General features: G+C 45.1%; 1 protein-coding gene across 1 annotated transcript in view; it reads left to right on the forward strand.

Moving 5' to 3' along the window:
• CLIC6 (chloride intracellular channel 6) overlaps positions 1 to 22,943 on the forward strand; it is a 39,680-nt gene that overhangs the window by 9,583 nt on the left and 7,154 nt on the right. Inside the window, exon 2 of the mRNA XM_063074760.1 lies at positions 22,433 to 22,542. Within this exon, the coding sequence (XP_062930830.1) occupies positions 22,433 to 22,542 (110 nt within the window). The remainder of the gene's footprint in view (positions 1 to 22,432; positions 22,543 to 22,943) is intronic.

Below are 22,943 nucleotides of genomic sequence, written 5' to 3' on the forward strand. Positions count from 1 at the left end.
TATTCTTCCTGATTTTTATATAAAGAAATTAGACCTTTGTCATATGTGTTGCACGTATTTTCATGCGAGTGTGTTTGTACTGGAGCAATTTCTCTTCTTAGTCTTAGAAATTTCTTATACTTGATGCATGGAAAAACAAAGCATAGACTATGATGCACTCTTAGAATCTTCAACGTCCTTTCCCAGAATCTTTAAATGCTCTGTTTATTTTATATTCTATAACTTTTTAAATCCTGAGGGACTAGATATTTCCAGCCTTGAATTTCTCCCTTCCCTTTTAACTAGCAGGTATATTTTATCAAGCACTTGCCTTTTCAGAATTAAACTCTATGTTACATAGTAAGAATTCCTGTTCAGAACAAAGTTTAAACTGTAAATAGCAGGATCATTTCAAGAGTACATTACTCCATCTGAAAATGTGAGCTATATCTCTTCGGTCTTGGTATGCCATCTGTTGAAATGAATTTGGTTTCCACAGATCAAAACCATTCTGAAAATATCATCTGTGACGCAGTGATATCAAAATATTGTCTCTGAGGTTGTTTTTCCTAGCCAGATATTTTATATATGCTCCCATCTGTTGAAAGAATTGACCACAATTTATAGAAAATCAAATCATATTTGCGTAGGTTCACGGGGAATGAGTTGAATTGTGGAGGATTAGAAAGCCTGCCCATCGTTTATGTTTAATGAGTGGGAGGGAGAACTGAAATACTCAAATTTCAATGTTTGTGTGGAAAAATAATTTGAAAGCTTTCAAGGCGGTAGCTCTATTGAGAAACAGAAACCATGTTGATGTATACTTATTTGGTCTGTAAACATTAAGTTTAATCTCATTTGTGTGTAGAAAATCATCAGATTAAAAATATTCTCTAATATCATTATTATTAAAATTACAAAAAATTTTATAGGGTTTACAGGCTCTACTCCCAACTCACTGTTTCTCTTCCCTTTTGTACCTGGTCGTTCATTTCAAAGTTGAGTCTATTGATGGGGGGAGAAGTAAAAGTTGCTTTTCCGTCTTCTAAACTACCAAGTGGCGTTTTGGGGCCAAAGGTATATATTTAAAACAAATATTTACTGGTTTCCTGCCAAGCATCAGACATTGTGCTTGGCGCTTGGGGACACAGCAGTGATTAAGACAAACACAGCCCCTGCCTTTCTGGAGCCATCAGCCTAGAGATTGACCCAGAAAGAAACAATTCCCACACAGTGAGAGGAGGGGACCACGGGGGTGCTGGAATGCAGGAAGAGCAAGATGGCAGCTGGGCAGTGGCACCCATCAAGGGGAGATTAAGACTCCAGATCTCTGAGTGTGAGGCTCTGCCCCTCTGCTGCAGTCCCCTCTATTTGGAAGATTAACAATTTATCCATCCATCGGTCAGTGGTGGACACATGACTGACAGCAATGTAAAAGCATGGCTACTCTATCAGGTGGAAAGATTGGGGTGGTTAGTTTTTAATTAGATATTTTGCAGAATGTAAGTGTTATATCCCGTAGCTTTTTTTCATCTAAACCAGCAATGACCCACAAGTCAGATTATATTTACAGACACTGGCTTTTGTCCGTGCACAGTAATTTAACAACTATTAAAGTACTGTGGCACGTGAAAGATCAGCTTTCTCCTTCTGTCTCAATGGCAGGAGACTACAGTAAAGAATACAGTTGGAGACCAAAAGGTGGGCGCAGAAGAAAAATTGCTGTCGTTACAGAACGTGAGCAAGGGGGCCAGGGTCATCCTGTCTACCCCTTCTGCTGCCATTTCTTTGTCATCCCTAAGTAGCAGCATTTATTTTTAGAAAGGAGAAGCATTACTAGTGCCCATTAGGTGGGTACTAGTCCCAGGGCCCCCTTTTTGTCCCAAGTGCGCGAGTTCAGAGCTGTCCTGAAGAAGCCAGGGAGTCGGGGCCTCTTTCACAAACTTACCCGATTCTGCCTTCTGGCTGGCGGACTCTCTGCTGGAGAGGATGGCCCGCTGCTGAGAGAAGAGGAAACCTGGACCCGTTCTGCCCAAGGCTTTAAGTTTGTATTTTTCTAACCTATCGGGGGCTTAGGCTGCTGCAGGCCAGCAGGAAGAACCTCATTGTGCACACCCCGCAGCCCCCCAGAGGCACCCCTGGCCCTTCTGTAGCCACAGTGGGATGTGGGGACAAGGAATCAGAGCAGGAGGGCCGTTGTTCTCTTCCTAGGTGGGACACACAAAGTCGTTCTGATGAGGCCCTCGGGACAATGGCCACACGGTGTGTCCAAGACACTGGGCACATCACAGCTGTCATGTGCTTTGAAAGCTGCACAGAATAAAGGTGTCATTGGTCTGGAGACCCAGAGATACCCTTCTCCCCAAATGAGAAAATTAACACTTTTTTGGTGCCTTTGGTGTCAGGGCCTTGGAAGTGAGTTCAAAGAACCTTAGAAAAACTTAATCTCTCCCTCAGCTTTGTTCTCTTTGTTTTAACTCCAGGCTGGATGCCTTCACCTCTATTCTTATAGATGGTCAGACTGATGGAGTTTTGAGTTGCACTCAATGGCTTCTTTGGGTCATCGAGCCCTCCACAGGGAGAATTTAATGCTTAAGAAAACTCAGAGATATTAAGACATCAGATATTGAGGGGGAAGTTTTTTGTTAACTGCCATTTTAACCAGAAAATTATGATTCTTTGACTCATAAATAGCAAGAATAAAGCACGATCGCTCTGTTACTTTGCTAAGGAATACTGCAGGTATGCATCTCTATCCATTGCTGAATATAAAAAAGTTTCTCCATTGCTTTTAGACCCTGCTAAAATTTTCATAAACCAGCTCAAGTTCATAAAGAACTGGATCTGTTAATAAATGATTTGAGCACTTTGGCACACCCTGGAATCATGTAGTGTGGTGGATTGAAGGTGGCTGCAAATTCTTTGACCCTTGTCCCATTGAGAAGTGGGGTCTGATTCTCATCCCTCCAAATCTGGCCTGATTTTTGTGCTACTTGGTAATCATTGGAACACAGTGCGAGTAATGTGGCTGATTTTATATCACAAAAGGCTGCGCAGCTTCTGCCTTGCTCACTGACCACCCTGAGGTCACCATGCTGGAGGGACTACATATAGGTATGTCAGGAGGCTCCATTTGACAATCCCAGCTAGACATGAGTGTGAAGCAGCCTTGGCCCCTCCAGACCAGCCTGTCCACCAGCCGAACTCCACTGACTGACCTTTGTCAATGCCATGTGCCACAGAAAGGTCACCCAGGCAAACCTTGGTCACATGTCTGACTCAGAAAATCACGAGATATAATAAAACAGATACTTTAGGCTGCCAACTTTGGGGTAGTTTGTTATGCAGCAGTTGGTGACTGGGACATGTGACTTATGTCTCCTCCAAGCTGGTGAAATCTGGATGGGTGAAAAGACAGGGCCAAGGTGGGAGGTACGAGTTCAAAGGTGGGAGTTATGCAATGGTTTAAAGCGGTTCAGGGGTGGGGGACAGTGCAGAGGACAGGAGGGAGGTGCCATATTGCCATTTGCTGCCCGCATTTTTCCCTTTTGAGTCACTGTAAGGATTGGAATACTCTGTCATTCAAGAACGTGCATCACTGAGGTATATTAAAACAGGCTGCATTATTAAGCAGGATTTCCAGAACAAGACGTTCCTTTGTTGTAATAATTCCGTGTGAGAATTTTACAAGGAAATAGGCTTTTCATCTCCAAGTAAAGCTTCAGTTGGTATCAGGCCATATTATTAAATAAGGATTAAAAATAGCCCTGGAGTTTTTAAAGCATAATTCATGTCTGAGAATAAGTGGCAAGTGCCATTTTGTTTGTTCATGTCTTTCCTGTGACTTGGTTCCACCTGTGGTGACAATGAACACTGATATACCCAAGCGTTCTGCGGGAATGTAAAGCTAAGAGCAATGCGGTGCAGTAATTAAGCTATGTGGGTCATTTAATCCATCTTATAATAAATGAATTGTCACAGCAGTTGAAAGGAATAAATGACTGTACACGCTCGGGAATATGTTTAGGATTAGTAGGTTTTTGAAAAGTTTAGGTCTATGTTTCAAAGTTTTAAGATCTCAAATATACTTCTTAGGATCTAGGTGTAATGATGAATGAAATTACTTCTAAGTTCTAAGGATATGAAGAGTGAGAAGTCTGTTTCAAGACAGGGTGTAACCCCTTTACAGCCTGGAGTGAGGAATCCGAGAACACCTTTTGCTGATAACGTGCACCCAGCGAGCGCAGATTTCACTCCACTGGGGACAGTGGCCTAGAGCACGGGCTGGATGTGCGGACAAAGTCAATCCAGAAAATGTCATCCACTGTGCGGACCTGTACTGATTTAAGAAAAATATACTCTATTTTTCTTTTCTAGAATAGGGCTTGCCACACTTATGGTGCATTTTTCCTTTATAGACTTACAAGAAGACTGAAGCATAATGTTTGTGTCATGGGGTGAGCTAGCATGATGGTAACACACAGTACCAGCCAGTATACGAAAACAAGGGCCCGACGGGCTTCCCTCCCGATCTGCATCGGCGCCGCGAGGGCGCACCTGCCCTGGTTCCGCCCTGCTCTGCGAGAAGCCCTCTTTCTGACTCTGGGCTTTGCTGGTCGTTGCTGTCCTTGTTGGCTATTTTGTCCCCCACTAGAAGACAGGCAAGGGAGGGGAACTCACAAATAGGAATTCCAGAATCCGAGTGAGGGTCTCTAATTCTGAGGGCTGCAAGGTCACCATCTCCCCAAAGAAAGAAGCCTTCCTGTATTCCATGACCCCTGCGAAGGTGTCCTTGCCCTTTACAGAAACTGTGAAATAGTTAAGAACTTGGTACCAACTGGTACTGTCTGTCACGTTTCTATTGGTTTTGCCTCAAGTTATCTTTGTCACCCTGTTAAGTGGTTTATCTATCCTTCAGGACACTTTGTGTTCCATAGGACACTTTGCCCTCAATTTTGTGGTTCATGGGACATTCCTATGAAAGTTGTTCTTTTGGTCACTGGCAAAGAGAATAATCTTTTGTATCATTTCCAAGGGAAAATCAGTCAGTATGTAATAAATGTAACTCACATTATCTTTCTCAGGAGTGTTGGCCTCTTATTGAGAATGTCCTCCCTCTGAAGAGTATCAGTGGGTGATATTATATTTCAATACCAGAATTTTTTATCTGCAATCCAGAGTTTCAGGACTGTTAGCCTACAGCATATCTTACTATGGTGAATTAGGGGAATTAGCTTTTCAAATTTGTAGAGTATTATTTATTAAGTTCTTGCTGCCTGCTGGAATGGTATCTGAGTAAAAATGGAGATTTAAAAGTCCCCTGAAATTGTTCGGTTTATTCAGAGGTAATAATTTGAGAAGTGAATCTGTGGGTCTGTAGTTCTCCAACACTCTCCCCTGTGGGTGGAATGTTCTTAGCACAATGGAGGCCCAAAGCTGGGTCAGGAACAGAGTGAAGCGACCTGATGTCTCAGATGCTCAGCGTTTCTGTTCCCAGTGCACGGGGACGCAGACTGTCTAGTGTTTTGGGGATCATTGAGTGATTGATTTATGTCTTCATTCATTGATTCAGTGAGCATTATTAAGCATTCCAAATTCCATAAAAGAACATCTTTTATTATTTTTGCCCAATTTTGTGTTTCAGAATGAGGTTTTATTTCTTGGTTTAGGGCATACCATATTTTGTGCCATTTTTACTCTGGAGACTTATCTTCTGGAGCAGAACTTTACTGAACAGATTCATAGATGAAATGGTGCAAAACCAAGCTCACCTCTTTTCATGGTGTCAGTTGGACGGTCTCCATGACCAGAGTCCTGCAGATGGTGCAGATAAGTGTGTATTTGCATGGAGTCGCGGTCCAGGGAACCAGGGGGTGACTGGTTTTGATGATGCCCAAAGCTAAGCTGGGCACGCTGAGGCATGTAGCTCACTATAGAGTCAAAAATACCCAAGACCCAGCAAGCCCCCCTCTGCCCTTTCATTCCCTGACCTCTTGTATTTTCTTATCTTTACGGATGCTTTTATATCAATGACAAGTTAACGAGAGGTCTCACAGACTCATGTCAATAGGATCTTTCTGATATCTCAGGGTGCTTGTGTGAAGTTGCCTTCAGTGTGGGGTGGGGATGGGAGTGAGGTGGGACAGCTCTCTCGAGGTTCGGAGGGAAAGCAAAGAGTCCCTTTTCTTATTCCCTTGCCTGAGGAAGAGTCTGCCTATGCCCCATCTTTGAAGACTACGTTCCCCTTCTTTCTTCCACAGGGTCTGCAGTTTGAGGTGCAGGGAGAGGTAGAGCAGAGAGAAGGGTATGGATTTCAGGGCTCTCCACCTTGCCTTTGGTCTCCCATGCCTCCAGAGTTGTGGCCAGACTCACTCTCAGGAAGAAGTTGTCAGCGTTTAACCCAACGTGTGTGTTTCAAGGAGGTGGACCCTTGGAGAAGCCCAGATGAATTGGTGTTAGAAGGTACTTTGCTGAAGAATGATGGTTTTTCTTTGGGGATTGGGAGGTGGGTACAAAGTAATGCCAGAGACCACTTCCAAGGTCCTTATGTTTCAAAGCACATGCCTGGCATCATACTATCCATTCTGAGTACTATTATTATGATTTAAAAAAAAAATTTATCATTTACTGCTCATTCTATTTCCAGTCCATGTTATTCCATGGAAGGTGTTCTAGCAAGTATCTCATTTGGTGTTCTTATTCCTTTTTCTGAGAACTAGGACTGGGTTGATCGTGGTGTCCCTCAGCATTGCTCGGCACAACTGCAGGGGCACCCCCAGCACAGACTGGAACGTGAAAGAGCTGGGGTGTCACGGCAGTCCAGGGCCGCCTCTGGGAACTGCAGCTACTGGAGATTTTTATTTTGAATTCCCTTTCTTAAGTTTGGCAAAAGCCTAGACAACTCCATGTCTTTGTTGGTTCTGACATCTCCTTGAATGCTTTGTCGGTTTTGATTCACCTTCAACACAGCATGAAATGATACTCCATGCTCTATATCAGATCAGCTGAGCAAATACTTCTGTCTCCTTTCACGAGACATGTCATTCTAGTGCTCCAGTCTGTGGGTGAGGCAAGTGTCCACTTCTTTGTTCCTGGAAAAGACTGTTCCATTATTTTCCGAATCAATTTTCTACAGATGGATCATGAGAGCCTGTTTGGAGGTCCCAGCAGGAACGAGTACACTCTTGTACACATATGTTCCCAAACAAAGAACAGAGCTCCTGGGGGTGGGGGTGGGGCTGAGCAGGGGTCCTTGTCTGGTCCGGCTCACAGCTCCTGGTGGGTGAGGTACAACACTGCCTGGATATCCAGGTGTGCAGGAACAGCCTCTGGAGGTTGGTGGCATCGCCCCAAATCACAGCCTGATTATCATCACATTCCATTTTCCTGTTTGGTTGCCTGTTGGCACCCTACTGTAAAACATTTGCAAGTTATTCTACACAGAAAGTAATATGTTGTTGCCTTCTCTTTGAATTCCGGTTTTTCAAGCCTTACTTTGCTTTGCCCCATAACACAAAACTGAAAGATGGGAATTCTTTATGTAATTGGACTTGCTTAGATTGGGTTTAGGAAAATAAATGAACATAGAAAATTCTAGCCCTTCCTTGTGTGGTGTCGGCCTGTCCATTTGCATGTGGCAGATGAAGTGACGCATCACCCTGACACTGGATTGCTGTGGCCATTGGACAATTTGCCACAAATTAGGGACACTGGTTTCACAGTCACTTAGCATCCCTGCCCCCTGGGAAAACACGAACCTTTGAATGTATGGCTCCTCGACTGGTTTGTGGACAATTGTGTGAAGTTGATCTCAGGCTGGGTCAGGTTTAGGGAATCTTGAAACAGTATAAGTCCCCTCCTTTTCTTTTCCCAGGGGTGAAAGTGGGAGGGAGTTACAATATTTGCCAAAAAAAAAGCATGTGGCACAGAAAAGACTTCCTTATAATAAAGCCAGGGTGTTAGCCTTGGCCAGCCAGTTTGGTGTTTCTCCTTGTTTGGAGAACGGCTGATTCCTCTGGCTTCGGACCATTAGCCTTCCCTTTATGTGGGTCAAGCCAGGCCATAGAATATGGTTATAGCACTGACAGCAGGAAATGGGGGAAGGTCAAACCTCCAGATAATTTTGTAATGTGTGAAACATCCTAAAAGCTCACCGTTTAAATTGCTAACATCTACAGGGTGGTCTGGTATGTCTCTGCTCACTGACAAAGAACTTTCAAGTTTAGCAAATTAATTATCCATGACCTAGGAACCCTTGAACTTGTAAGGAAATGCAAAATGAAATCTAATTGTTAAAACTGAAGTAGTCACCCTTTCAAACATAGTTCTAGTAAAATTTTGTCATTTTCCTAAACTCCACACTTTTGGGGTGGGGTGGGGATAGGGGATCTGACTCTGATTTTCCTCCTTTGGAAGCTTAAAGCCAACTTTTCCTGTTTTATACATGATATGATTTTATGCACTCCTGTTTAATTCTTTTTGTCTCCTTTCACCAATGCAAAATGATGGGCTGATCTGAGTCCAAAGCTTGTGAAACCTGAGATTTCAGTTTAGTAATATAGGCTTACCTTTAAATCCTCGTGGCCAGAAGAAAAGGGAGTGTCAGGGAAAATTAGCAGGTTGATACGTCTTAGGTTTCTTAAACATGAAGGTACAGGGCAAAGTTTACTACATTTGCATTTATATTAAAAATACCATCCCACTATACATTGATCTGACATGTGGTCACACTGAGCGTTACACAATCGCCTCTCTCTGTTGCAAGCAATTTTGTTTATGCCGGAAGCTGTTCATTTGGTTGCTATTCTTGTTGAAGTTATTCCATTAAGCAAGACAACTGCAGGAGAAACTGATGAGCTAGTGACTAGAAGTAGCTCTGGTTCTATTTGCCGTTTAAAATGTAACAAAATTTTACATGACATCCGTGAGATCTATTAAGAACTTCCATTTAGAAAACGAAATCTACTTGGCATCCTAGGTTGCTATTTTTCAGTATTCCAGGTGGTTTAACTTTGGATTTTGAATATCCTTCATAGCTACAGTGACCAGCTGTAGTAATTAATACAGCTTCTCAAAACTGCCTCAAACCTTTTGGAAAGAGATCTGACAAGCATATATTTACAAAATCAGGTTTATTAAGATGGAACATGAGTGTTCATCTACCTTTGCCACTTCATCAGACACCTGTGGGAAGACGTCACCTGTAGGAAGGTGTAGAAAGGTCACAAAAATGGACCTGTTCATTTTGTGTATGAGGATATGGATAGTGTTAAAGGTTACTGGGTTAAAGGTCTTCTAGGTTGGGCCTGGGGAAGCCAACCACTTACCCTGACAGACTGTCTTTTTCTTAGGTAATCCTTTGAGATTCAGGCTTTAATGAAAGGCGAGTGGGGGCATTTTTAGACAGGTGGATTCTTCCAGATGTCATAAATCATACCACAAAAGTCATCACCTGCCTTCTACCTAGAAAGTTAACTACAGGCATCTGATTTTTGCCATCCTTTAATATTAAAAGGAAAGCGTTCTAAAACCGACATTGGTTCTAAACCATATCTCATAATAATTCCCTTAAGATATTTCTGATTTACTGACTAGTTTCAGTGTGCACAAAAAGTACTATAGAATTCCCAGCTTTCAGCTGCTTGTGGATTGAATTGTGTCCTCCAAAGTCCATGTGTTAGAAACTTAACCCCCACTGTGACAGTGTTAAGAGAGTGGGAAATCCTATTATGATAACTGAAGGTGGGACCTTGAAGATGTGATGAGATTGTGAGGACCATGCCATAGTGAATGGATTAATAAGTTCATGGTTTAATGGTGGTCATGGGCATAGTTCTGATGGCTTTAAAAGGAAGAGTGAGGGGTTAGCTCTCTCTGCTCTGCCATTCTGGCCATGTGACACCTTGCTTTGCTGTAGAGTCACCTCACCAGATGTGTTGTCTGGACTTTGGACTTCTCAGCCTTTGAAACTTACAGCGATAAATTTTGTTTTCTTTACAAATTGTCCAACTCCAGGTAGTTCTGTTGTAAGCAATAGTAATGGACTAGTACACAGCCACAGAGAACTTCCACCTGAGGGTGTTTGAGGCACTGAACTTTTCCCTTTGTTAATAGATTTCTCCAAACCTCTCACCTCCTTAAAACTTATAAACATTATGAAGAAAAATGAAGAGAAAGTAGGTTCCCTTTTGTGAACTATGTGTTTCTAAAGAACTTTGCAAAAGAGCCAGATAATTCTGAACAAATTGAAAAAACTGAATTTGAACACTTTTAGGGATAATTAGAATTTCTTTTTTATCGTCTTCTGAGCCCAGTGTATGGGGTGACCCTACTCTCCCCCACACACTGGGCTTCCTCCCTGTCCACCTACCCCGAGTTCTTCAATGAGAGTCCAGAAATAATTTATAATTCTTAAATGGCTATTTCCCTAACATAAGCAACATATGCACAATCCAACTGCTGATCTGAAATCAAGATGCAGTTTCAAAGGCACACTGTTCAGGTCCAAGTTGTGTTTGGGAACTGGTGTTTGCAGTGTTTAGGACAGAAAGACACTGCTGTCTTCAGGTAGTTTTTCCATGGGATTTAGGAGGACTGTTAGGGATGGGGGGAGACCAACTCATCCTAGTTTTTCCAGGACTTTCCTGGTTTTAAAACTGAAAATCGTATGGAGCATGAAATCCCTGAGTCCTGGGTAAAACTGGGTGGTTTGGCCTCCTCCAGGGGCTGAAAACTAACGTGTGGCATTTTCTGCCAGAACCTAATGAGGGATAGATATGGTAAAAATGAAGGTGATAAATCTGAAAGTGCACCTCAAGACCACTAGGGGGCACCAATGGCCTCTTGAAGTTGTTTCCACAGCTTGGCATTTGAAAGGTTTTCAAAACAATGGTAAGGAATTAAGATTAAAAAGAGCAAAAAGAGGGTTCACAGGTGGACCCCTCATTCTCTTGAGGTGACGATCTAAGGACTGGCCCTGTAAGATTTTTGGCCAGATGGACCCTCACATCAGTCTTGCCAAATTTTAAAAATTGGCCTCTGGTCCAACTAGAAAGATCCATGTGGGGCTTGTTCACCAGAGGCTGTGTCCCCAGATGCCACACAGAGGAACCAGCAGGCCTCCAACAGTTGTAGTTCACAAGTTGACACAGAGGATTTGTGGTCTTGGCTTGGTTGTTAGTGGGTTCGATACAGGGATTCTTATGGCCACTGTGCCAATAATCCCTGGCCAATGAGCAGAGTAGCTCCATGCAGGAAGTTTCCAGAAACAAGGTAAGTGCTACCTGCTTCAAGGTTTGTCCCTCTGTAGGACTGATTAGTAGTTGACCCTCTGAACTGTCTTGGGAAAAGGTCTTGGATTCCCATATGGGAATGTCCAGCTGCTTTAGTTTTCTGAGGCTGCTGTAACACGTTACCACAGACTTGGTGCCTTCAAACAGCTCAAATTTGTGATCCCACAGTACTATTGGTCAGAAGCTTGACACAGGCTCCCTGGATTCAAATGAAGGCATCCGCAGGGCTGCATTTCTTTCTGCAGGCTCTAGCGGAGAATCCATGCTGGCCTTTTCCAGCTTCCAGAGGCCACCTGCATTCCTCGGCTCATTTCTCCCTTCTTTCATCTTCCCAGGTGGTATCACTTCATCTCTCTGACCACTATTCTCTAGTCAAATCTTTCCTGACCACAGCTGGGAAAGGTTCTCACTTTTAAAGATGGAGCCCATCTAATAATCCCGGATCATCTCCCCATTTCAAAATCCATAACCTGATGTTCTTTGCAAAGTCCTTTTTGGCAGGTAGGGTAACATATTCACAGGTACAGTGTAGTAGGATGTGGACACTGTTGAAGGGCTATCATTCTGCCTCCCGTACCAGTCAATAGTCATAGCATTTGCTCTCTGTCATTGTCACTCTGGGCCATGGTCAGAGATAGTTGTGGTCAAGGGTCACCCTATTTGGAAAATCAGTTTGTGATTATTTTCCTGCTGCTTCTGGGATTGCCCTGCTTGTGTACCCGATACCTTCTCACACTCTGGGATAAAGTCCTTTTCCCCATTAGGAAGTGGCCTTACTTAGTGTTTAATGCTCTCTGGGTGCTTTTATTGAAAGCCCTTCATGGCCGAGGCAGGCACTGGTTTTACCTGCCTTAAAAAAATTCCAGATCCAAGGTCTTTTAGCCAAGAGATATGGAGCATGCTACATATGGGACCATGATAGCCTGGATTAGAGCAGATTAGACAGGATCTTCCAAGGAGACCCTTGGCCTTGCCTGTCCTGTTGGAAAGAAGAAGAGATAGGCCCATCCGCCCAAGTGCACGGCTTTGCAGGACACCCCAGTTTCTGCAGGCGGAAGCCAGCCCTGCCAGGTTGGCCCAGGCATGTGGGGGTAGGGGATGGGAGTTGGGGTCTGTTGTTAATCAGGCAGAAGGACTATTTGCACTCCAGGGGAGGGGAGGATGCAAAGTTAAACTCACTGCCACGTTGAGTTCCAGCAAAAGTTTCCTAGAGAAGGAACAGAATATGTAAGACATGTCTGGGGACTCCCCCAGCCCACCTCGCCACCAAAGGTGTTCACCAGGGCTTTTAAATGTCTCCTCCCCAGTATCCCCCAGCACACAGGATGAGCATTTTTTTATAGCCTCAACCCAGCTCCATTGTTTTTGCCCCAACCACTGTTTGTCCTTTGCACTTTTCACCTTCTTTTGATATGTGTGCTCTTATCAGTATGCATTTCTGCAAGCCACCACCAACTTTTACTGAACAGAGATGGAGTAAAACAAGCAAACAGGCTAACTCCCATTTCCCTGAGGGGCCATCCTGGCTGGAGCTGGAGCCCCTTCATTTGTCCAGGGTGGGATTAACAGGATGGATTCTAGCTGACTACCTGGGTTCAAATCCTGCTGTGTGACCTTGGGTGAGTTTCTCTATCTCTCTGTGTCTCAATTTTTTCACCTGTAAATAGAGATAGTAATAGTGCCTACATCTGATCGGGCTCTCGTTAGGATTAATTGAGTTAATATGAGTAAAGTGCTTAAGAGCAGTGAGTAGCACACAGTAAATGCTGCAGATGAAGCCGTAGACCGTTGCTGTCATTATCGTCAGCGCTATCATCATCATCATCATTATCATCGCCATCATCATTATCATTATTATTATTTCGCAACATAGCCATTCTGTTCATAATCACATTTGTGAAAGACAGGACTGGAATCTGTGATCTTCTTAAGGCCTTGGGTGTATTATTTTGAGAAGTTGAGAAGATGCATGTAATTATGTATCTTCATTTTAGGGTGAGAGGTGGGTGCTAAATTCCAGGGTAACACGATGAATCGATACTGATCTTTCCGCCCCTAAATGCCTGGAAGGAGGCACCATGCAGGTGCACCAGGGTGCTCGCTTCTCACCACCTGCTGACGGCTTCGGGGATGCCCACAAGGCTTTCCTCTCTGACTTGGACAGAGATTCTTGCCTTTTTTCTTTTCTTTTTTTTTTTTTTAATTCAAGGAGTAATATGGAGGATTAAAGACAAGTAGTGGCGTTTGTTGAGAGCAATTTAGAGCTTCAGAAATGAGGCAGTCCTGGTGTCTGGCACGTTTGTATGGTGCCCTTTGGTCTGTAGTGTCTGCCACACCCTGTGATGGACAGTTCTGGGGTCGGCTTGCACCACCAATTTTAACTGTCTCTCCCATCCAGCCGAGCAGCAGACTTACCCGAAGGTGGCCTGAAAGCTGGGAGGGGAAAGGCTGCCCCGGTTAGCTGGCTCTGCAAGACTTGGGGAGTTTGCCAGGCTTGTCCTAAATCCCCGCCTTCTCCTCCCTCCCCACCCCCAGCCCCTGCTTATCTGTCCTCCTGCCCAGGCAGCTGATATTTGCTTATCTCGGGCCTCCCCTCGTCAGCATTCAAGATATCAACTCTTCAATCTGATCGACTCATCTGTGCTGATGTTCTGTTTAGAGAGCAGCAAAGGTCTGCTTCTAAGGAATCTGTAAGGCCTTTCAGGGTGACTGTCTGGGACTTGGTGAGGGGTGTGTGGGATTTTTAATTTTAAAATCAGGACAGTCTGGGCAAAAACCAGGATGAGTTGGTCACCCAGTGACTGTCAATTTGGGTGGGCAGGGAGAAGAGCCCAGGCCCCACAAGGAGATGGCGGCACATGTTCTGCAAAGAAGGCTGACATGGTCCCGCCCTGGAGGAATGTCACCAACAGGAAACAATTAGTAAGCAATTGGGTGCTAAACCAGGCAGAGTCGATTGTATTGTTAGAGGAATTCTGAAAAGGAGAAAGAGATGCTGACTAGAGAGTTCTAGAAAGAGACGAGGAGGAGGAGGAGCTTACCTGCCATGGCTGTGAGAAGACGGCAGGTACTTTAGGTAGGAAGGGGGTGTGGGTCATTAAGGACACAGTACAGTAGCTGGCCTGAGAGAGGACAGCATTGAGGAGAGGAATTGGCTTGACTGGCAGATGTTGGGCAGAGGGAAGAGGAGGGGATGGGGAGGGGGAGGAGAGGGAAGGAAAGGAAGAAAGAGGAGGAAGTATGGAAGGTGGAGGGTGCACCAGATGCTTGACTGGCCCCATGTGCTGGCCACTGTTCTATGAATCTCACGTGTAACATCTCGTTTAATTCTCACCAGCACTAAGAAGCAGGTGCTAGTGTCCCTACATTGTAAATGAGGACAGAGGCACTGGAAGGTTAGGTGATTTGCCCAGGGTCACTCCGCCTGCGAGAGATGTGATTCAGTTTGCATTTGAATAATATTCCAGCAGAATGACCTAGAGAAAATGGCATCTTCTCAGGGTTAACCTTGTCCAGGCTACAGGAAAGATCAGAGGGGCTGGAAATTCCAGGCAGAGAGACCCATCAGGAGCCTGCCACAGACATCAGGGTGTGAGGCTCTGAGAGTGGGCAAGAGTGGCTTAAAAGGCAGATAGGCCATGCCGGGAGAGCGGCTGGTGTCCAGGTAAAGGGTAGAGAAGAGTCTGTTTTCCATTCTGAGCACTTGGAAAGAAGCTGGGACCATTGACTGGATCCAGTTTGGGAGAATAAGAGAGAGCTTTATTTGCCTAATCCTGTTTGCATCTTTGGGCAGGTTACTTAGCTTCTCTGAATCTCAGTTTCCTCATCTGTAAAATGGGAACAATAATAGGACATGTCTTACATGATTTTGAGATGATTAAATCCAATAACATCTGTAAATTATTTAGAACCATACTTGAAATCAGAGTAGGTAGTCAAGGGGGGTTAGCTATTATCAGTTTTTAAAGATCACCTTAGAAATTGCTGATATTTGGAGGATATTCCCTTTAAATACCAAAAAAGGGTGGGCTAGTTTGTTTTTCTCCCATTTTGTTATAATAACCTTTCTTCATGTGGATCTACAATCCCATCTTGTTGAACTTCAAATCCTGACAGTGGACAGTTGCATTCTCCTATCCCATGGAAGTCACTCTGTCCAAGGACATGGCAGGCAAAAGACAGGGGCACTGCCCAGATTCTCTTAGTGCCAACTCCAAAAGTTGGAAGGGAGATCAGCCTTTTCACTTTTATGAACAGAGGTTGCTAGTGTCATTTCTTGAAAAGGAAGCGGCCCCCTGGGCTCATCAGCTTCGCCGTCAGTCAAGGCGTGCACAGCTCTCCAGAGCTCTCCACCCTGGACCCTTTACCCAGAGGTTTATGTAACTTCCAGACATGAATGCCAGGCCAGCGCCCTGCATTTTGCTTCCTGGCTGAAGATCTGTTTACTTTGCAATTACGAGAGTGACTTCAATTCTTAATTTTCACTTGGAGAAGGCATAGGATGTGTTAATTTTTGAGAGAGACAGTGGGAAAAAAAATCAGCAGTTCTTTAAGGACTCTACAGTTTGGCATGAGAACCACACTAATTGAGGCTTGTTAAAAAGTACCCTGAATTCCATAATTGTCTGTTCTGTTGTGCTCAGGGTTGGAAGAGTAATGATGATGATGTTGATGATGATAATGACAATAATAGCTACCTTTATTGGGTGCCCAGGATACTCAAGTATATCACACAAAGGTCCTGAATGATGTAGCTGTCTTTATCCCTATTTTTTAAAGTGGAAAAACTGAGGCTCAGGGAGAACAAGTGAATTTCCCAAGGCCACACTGTTAGTAAGCCGAGGGGCCCAAGTTCACGGCTCGCCCTGGCTCCAACACCTGCACCCATGTCCCTTGACCATGTTGTCTCAGAGAAACCTGATGTTGCTTGAAAATGGAAACTTCAGCTTATCAAGCAATTGGAGAGTACAAGTATTATCATTTTTTAAAATTTACAGAATTATTCAAAGCAGAGTTATTCAAAATCAAGAAGTCTTACATATATTTATTTAGATATTGCATTTTAAGTTATAAGCATTAGACTGGGAACAGGGGGTGGCTTGGGGAGGATTTTGCTGCCAATGGCTCAGGCCTCTTGCCGTCTTCTCTCTTCCTTTTCCTCCTTCTGTTCTCTCCCCTTCCGTCAGATGTGCCTCTGCGTAAGTGATCTCTTAGTAGTGAGGATTTGTGAGCTTCTGTAAGGGAAAAAGTCCATGGATGTTGTACCAGAAAAGAAAGAGCTTGGAGGTGCTACAAGGCACCTTCTGGGGTGGACCAGGCTCCAGGTGCATTGGAGCAATTGGATTCAGGCCCTCAGTCATTTTTCGAATGTTTCCTATGTACCAGGAACTGCCAGAGCCTGCGGGAGCCCTGCGGGTGAATGAAGACAGTCTCTGACTCCAGACACCCATGTTAGTGAGGGTTAGTAGGTCCCAGCTGTCCCAGTAGTATAAAAGACCCAGTAGGACTGTCCCCCACCCATCCTTGTCAGCCTTCTCTCAGGGATGGGGCATTCTCCTGGTGCTGACTGTTCCAAGTGTCAGTTCTCAATGGAGCATGGCTGGTGGTGCCCCACATTTCTCTGTGACAAATACCAGCCATTCCATGCCCCATGTGCTCTTGGGCCCAGTTTATAGCTCACACGTTTCACAAGGGGTGCTCATAAAATTCTGGAGTCAGTTGTGTGTGCAATCAGATTTCATGCGCCGAGGGAAGGGAGGGCCAGCCTCACGGGCAAATCCAGGGTAGATGCAGTGGAACCTGGGGAGGCCTTGTGGACCTTTGTGCTTGGCCACAAAGGGTATGTTCCACTGCCAGTTTCCAAAGGGTGCAAGGCCACTGTGCTTGCAGCAAAGGACACAATAAGGAATTCAGGGAAATCATAGGTGGGACTCAGAGGGTGGGAAGCATCTCCATGTGAAGGGCGTTAACTCTTAATCTCTTGGGTCAGCTGCCAAAGGAGGAGAGTCCCAGCTGGTTCTTTTTGCCACGTGGTCCCTCTCTAAGGAGAACTGACTCTGGCCTCTCATGTCAGACTCTGTCTTCTGACTCTTGCCTCCCTCCTCTGGTCAGCTACTGTTTCTATCCAGCCTAAAGTCCCCCTGGGACAAACGGACCAGCCCGTCACTACTTACTGTCTTTCTCCACAGCCCTGTGATGGAGCCAGATTAGATGTTTGCTCCCAGATCCCTCCACCAGACTCCAGGTCTTTCTCCTGGTTTTCTGCAGGGACTGGAATCGTCCCCTGCACACAGGATGCGTATCCTACCTCCTTGGTTGAAAGCCAGTTATCAGGAGCAATTAGAATATTACCAATTTATTGTCTCTTCCTTTACCTTTTCTCCACCCCCAAATTGTTTCTTACAATATTTGGGTAGAGAAAATTGCTTACTTTATAGAATCTGTTTACCATTTAGGCCCACCCAGAATTTTCTAGAAAGCAGGTAGAGCCAAGAAGGTGGAGAGTCAAAGTAGTGGGTGTGTGTGGCTTGTCCTGGTGGGAAGGGGCGCGAGGGGTAGTTGGAGTTGCCAAGAGCATCTGGAGGGGCCACACCCTGTCAGGTCTGCGCTGGGATGACAGGGGTCCATGTGGTCCCTTGGAGGCAGGCATGGGGCAGGGAGTCATTTTAATAGAAGGCGGGGATGTGGGTGATGCCCCTTTCATATAGCTCCAGGCCATCAGAGAGGTCATTTGCCTGAACAAAAAAGCACTTCCAGGAAATTGAAAAAAAATATTTTCCACAAATTCTGAATAGAGTAACTCTTGATGGAGTAGGTGGGAGGGCTGTAATTTAAAGGGGAGCTGCTGACCTTGGAATTGCCACCTGGACCCTTACCGCTAGGGACTGGGGTGCCCCTGTCAGGGGAGGCAGGTGCAGGCCAGGACGGCAGAATTACCAGTGTCCTCAACTATCACAGCCATGGTTGTCAACAGAGTTTCTCGGAACATATCAGAGGCGTTCATGTTTTGCTTTTGAGAATTACCATCGTAGGTGCTCGAAAAAGTTGAATTTGCAAGGCAAACATATAATTCTGGGTTCTCCAAACACCTAGGTCTTCACTGGAAACAAAAGACACTCTGATCTCTCAAACTGCTTAATCTGATTTTATCAGAAATGTATATAGACAAAAATTTCCCCTGTAGGCTGAGAACCCTGCTGAGAAAGTTTAGCCCAGAGTACAATTAGCCTGAAAGAATTATCAGCACTGGAAAATAAAACTTCGTGTGATAAAACGTCCCAATTATGGTGACAGTGTCAGTTACTCGCCCCTACCATATACGCATGTATCCCATCGTCCTGTCTGCTTAACGAACGCGACCAAGATGATCTTTCCTATTATTGCTCAATAATGAGCTATGGAGATGGTGTTTCTTCACCTTTAGTTTTGCTGGCACATTCTAGCGCCAATGCACATTAAGGTAATAAAATTAGACAGCGAGGCGTCCTCGTCACTCCCACCATGTTCCCGTAACCTCCTCACTTAAAACAGACTGAGACAGAAAAAGTTTTTTTAGAGCAATTTAGGATGAGGCAACACTGGATCTGTAAACCCTGTTTTATTGGCAGCTGCAGCAGCTGGCTAATTCTTCTAAAATGCCTTATAGCCTTCAGGTCACTAGCCATGCTGGGTTGGAACAATCCAGCTTTAAGGCCATTTGGGGGAAATGGACAATCGCCGCTTTCCTGCTGTCTTGTCAGCTGTGGGTGCTGTGGCCCTGCAGACCATCGTCCCACCCTCTGGCCAGGTGTTTTGTCCCAGTTGCAGATCCAACAAGGAGCCCGTTAAGAAGTTTAAAGTTTTTACACAGTTGGACGACAAGGCAGTTTTTATTTTTGAAAACATTTGCTACTCCTATCCCCTTTATTTCTTCGAAAGAAGTAGCTGTGAGGATTTGGGAAACGGTAAGAACAATTTCCAGGGAAAACCCTGACTTGAGTTTGAAGCCATTAAAGAGACAGAGCAAGGGGAAGCTGCTGCTGCAGGAGAGAGGCCGTCCCAGACCCAGAGCTCTTTGTCCAGGGAGCTTCATCCACACACCTAGAGAACAGCAGGATGCACGGAGCTCAGCAGGGACTTTGCCACATCCAGAGTGAGTTATAACAGGATTCTAAAAGTCAGAGAGATGAGGGAAGAAGGGAAAAAGTTTGCCACACTCCACAGAACTTATTTTAGATGTTACTGTGCTTGGCATAACTACTATAAAAATAAGAGGTTTAAGAGCTGCAGAGCAAGTCAGGACTGGCCAAAATATGTGGCTTTGTGTCCCTGCACTTTCCTCTCTCCTCCCCCCTTTGCTTGGCTCGACTGTGCCCGAAACTGCAGAGGTTAAGAAAGTACCATGGTGTAAGATGTTCCCAAGTAGTGAGCCCTGGGAGTTTTATAGACCCCAGCTCCCGGAACAGGGACTGAGGAGGAGGTGGGGACAGCCCAGGGTGGTGGGACCCCGAGGCAGGGAATGGCTGCCGGTGGGCGAGGGGGGCGCTGTTTCAGGGCCCGTCTGCAGGAGGTGGTTGTGACTGCCTGGATGCATGTGTCACTACTGTCCTCCTTTCCAGCCCTTAGGCTCTTAACAGCTTCACAGACTCCACCTGGGATGCTTAGACCCTTACCTCTATCAGACAGGGGCAAATGAATGCTGGCTTGAGGAAGGGGTAGTTGGAGGGGCTGGAGAAGGTGTGACACACAGGCCCAGAGCTTAGGGGACTCTGAATTCAGTGATCTTGGTCTCCTGGGACCCTTTTTTGTGTGCTAAGGCCACCTATCATGTCCATGTTTATGCGTCTGTATTTATCAACTGCAAAGCCTTGCATGTCCTCTTGTCAACGGATTGTCCAACTGCAAAATGCAGATAGTCATGTCCCACGCACCATCTCGAGCCCTACCTCTCACCCAGGATGGGTCTGAGGCCATGATCTCCACTGTGCGGCTTCTCACCACTGGCCTTACATCAACTTGGGGAGCTTGTTAAAAATTCCCATTCCTGGGCCCCCCACAAGACCCCCTGAATCTGACTCTGTTTTTGAATGAGTGCTTTTGCTTTCTTTTCTTTTGTATTGAGGTAAAACTTATATGCAGTAATGTACCTGAACCTTAAGACTTTGTCAGTTAAAAAAACCATGGAACCACCACCCAGGTCAAGATACAGAACATTTCCACCACCCGGAGGGCTCCCTCCTGTGCTTCTCAGACAATACCCATCTTCCAGGGGCAACTGTGTTCTGACTTCCCGCATCTTAGAGAAGTTTGTCTGTGCTTGACTTTCACCTACATTGAATTAAGCAGGACTCTTTTGCTGGCTTCTTTCTCTCAACCCGATGTATGTGAGATGCATCTACATTGTTGCTTATAGTAATAGATAATTCTTTTCCATTGTGGCATAGTATTCTATCGTATGAATATAATACAACTGATTTATTTATTTTACTCTTGGTAGTACCTGGTTTTTTTCTAAGTCTTGGCTATTATACTAAAGCTTTGAAGAATATTTTGTATATGTGTCTTGTGGTGCTCCCAAGCTCTCATTTCTTTTGGTAGTGGAATTGCTGTGTCATAGGGAAATGTATGTTTAGCTTTGGTAGATGACTGGCAAACAGTTTTCCAAAGTAGTTGTATCAATTTACACTCTTGCTAGCAATGAATGGGAATGTCAGTTGCTCTGCATTCCTGTCCACACTTGGTTTTATCAGACCTTTTAATTTTACCCATCCTGGCAGGTGCATGGTAGCATTGGCTAGTGGTTTTAATTTTCATTGCCCTGTTGGCTAATGATGTTAAGAAACTTTTCATGTGGTTATTAGCTACTTAGATTTCCTCTTTTGTGAAGGGGCTGATCAAGTCTTTTAAAAACTAGGTTGACTGTCTTTTATCCTCTTAATTTATAGGAACATCCATTAATGGCCTTTCATCCATTAATTTATTATTGATTACCTCTTGCTGTGACTTAAGAACACTAAAGGCAGAGAATCACCTCTGGGGTACTGTTTAGGTTGTCTGATCTTCTGGAGCTCTCTCTTTTCTTTTCTTCTTCAATTCCCAAACAAGCAGCTCACTTTCTGCCTCGCGTCCTTCTGTTGTTCAGGTTACAGAGACAGTGCTTTCCTCTCAACTTTCTTTAACTATACGTGGTGGAAATGGATTTCACATATTAAATGTGGCTGTGTTTTTGTCCTTGAAAGCTGGCTGAGTGTGGGATTGAAGGCTGGAGATGTGGGGAGTGTATCCAAGCCACCTCCTTGCCTTTTTGGCAGCGTTTTATTAGCACCATGACTTTCCATGGAGTGGGGAAAGATGGCAAGAGAAAGAAGGGTCCCACAATGTCCTTTGTTAGCCTTGGTTCTATCAGTCCACTTACTGGGAGTTGCGACGCCCCCCCGAGTATTTCCTTTTTCACCTCCAACACCTGCCTTTCTCCTCTGCCAGGAGCCCAGGGAAGGAGGGCGTATGCTCAGTAGGTCTCTATGTCTGTGTTTCGGGGTGTGCATGGATGTGACCTGCTTTGGTGCACTAGGAAGGAACTGTTTCATATCCTTCCACCTCAACGCTGACTGTGTTGTTACCTACCTTCTAGGTGCAAGTGCTGCCATCTCGTCTCTCTGCCACCCTCATGAATCAGGAGAGGGACATACAAGTTTTGGAATGTCTAGGCATCTTTGAACTCGGATAATCCAATGCTTTCATTCTGTGGAGGAGCATAGCGGACAGCATCTTGGTGGGAGAGTCAGCTGGTCAGTTATTAAGCGAGGGCACCTGCCTCTCTTGCAGAGGATAAGAGACAGAGGCAGAAAAAGAGGATGTCTTTCTTTTCTGCCTGTGTGACCAAGGGAGTTCCCTCTGGCCGCTCTTTCCCTCTGTGACTTGCTACTCAGAGGCCCAGCGTGGCAGGAAGTGGTGAGGTGGTGGGGAAAGAAGAGAGACGATGCTCCGTGCAGCGTGTGTGTTCTCTCCCCTGCCCACAGCCACCTCCCACTTGGCAGAGAGACCGAGTAAAATGGCCTCAGGAGGATATTTACAGTGTCATGACCATTCATACAAATTTATGATTTTGTGTGTGCATATTGTAGTATCTGGCATTTATATTTGTGAGACTGGCTCAGATAAAGATCTCTTTTTTCCACTCGTAGGCTGGTTATGATGGTGAGAGTATTGGAAATTGCCCATTTTCTCAGCGTCTCTTTATGATTCTCTGGCTAAAGGGCGTTATATTTAATGTAACAACAGTGGACCTGAAAAGGTAAGACAAGTTTTCTGCATTGTTGAAATAACAGTACCTGATTCCCTACACCGCCCCCCGACACACACATGCAACACACACCCCGGGACCCCTGGGCGATATCATGGGCATGTCCATCTTTGGTCAGTAGCCAGAATTGGAGCCTGAATGTGGACCGAGGGGAAGGATTACAGGATCTCACGTGCTGTAATGAGGATGGAGTTGGGGTGTGGGGGGCCACCAGAAGGAACCTGCTGTCCCAGCTGCTGGTCTGCTGTGCACCTCTCCAAGCCCACGTGAGCACCATCCCTGCTGGTATACTGGGGAGAGCTAACTTTTTCATCTCTGTTTCCAGGAAGGGGGCAACAGAGGGGAACATCAAACCCATAATTTGTTAATGAATGCCTTTACTTTTATCACCA

Source organism: Cynocephalus volans, chromosome 1, assembly GCF_027409185.1.
Source record: "Cynocephalus volans isolate mCynVol1 chromosome 1, mCynVol1.pri, whole genome shotgun sequence".
Taxonomy (NCBI): domain Eukaryota; kingdom Metazoa; phylum Chordata; class Mammalia; order Dermoptera; family Cynocephalidae; genus Cynocephalus; species Cynocephalus volans.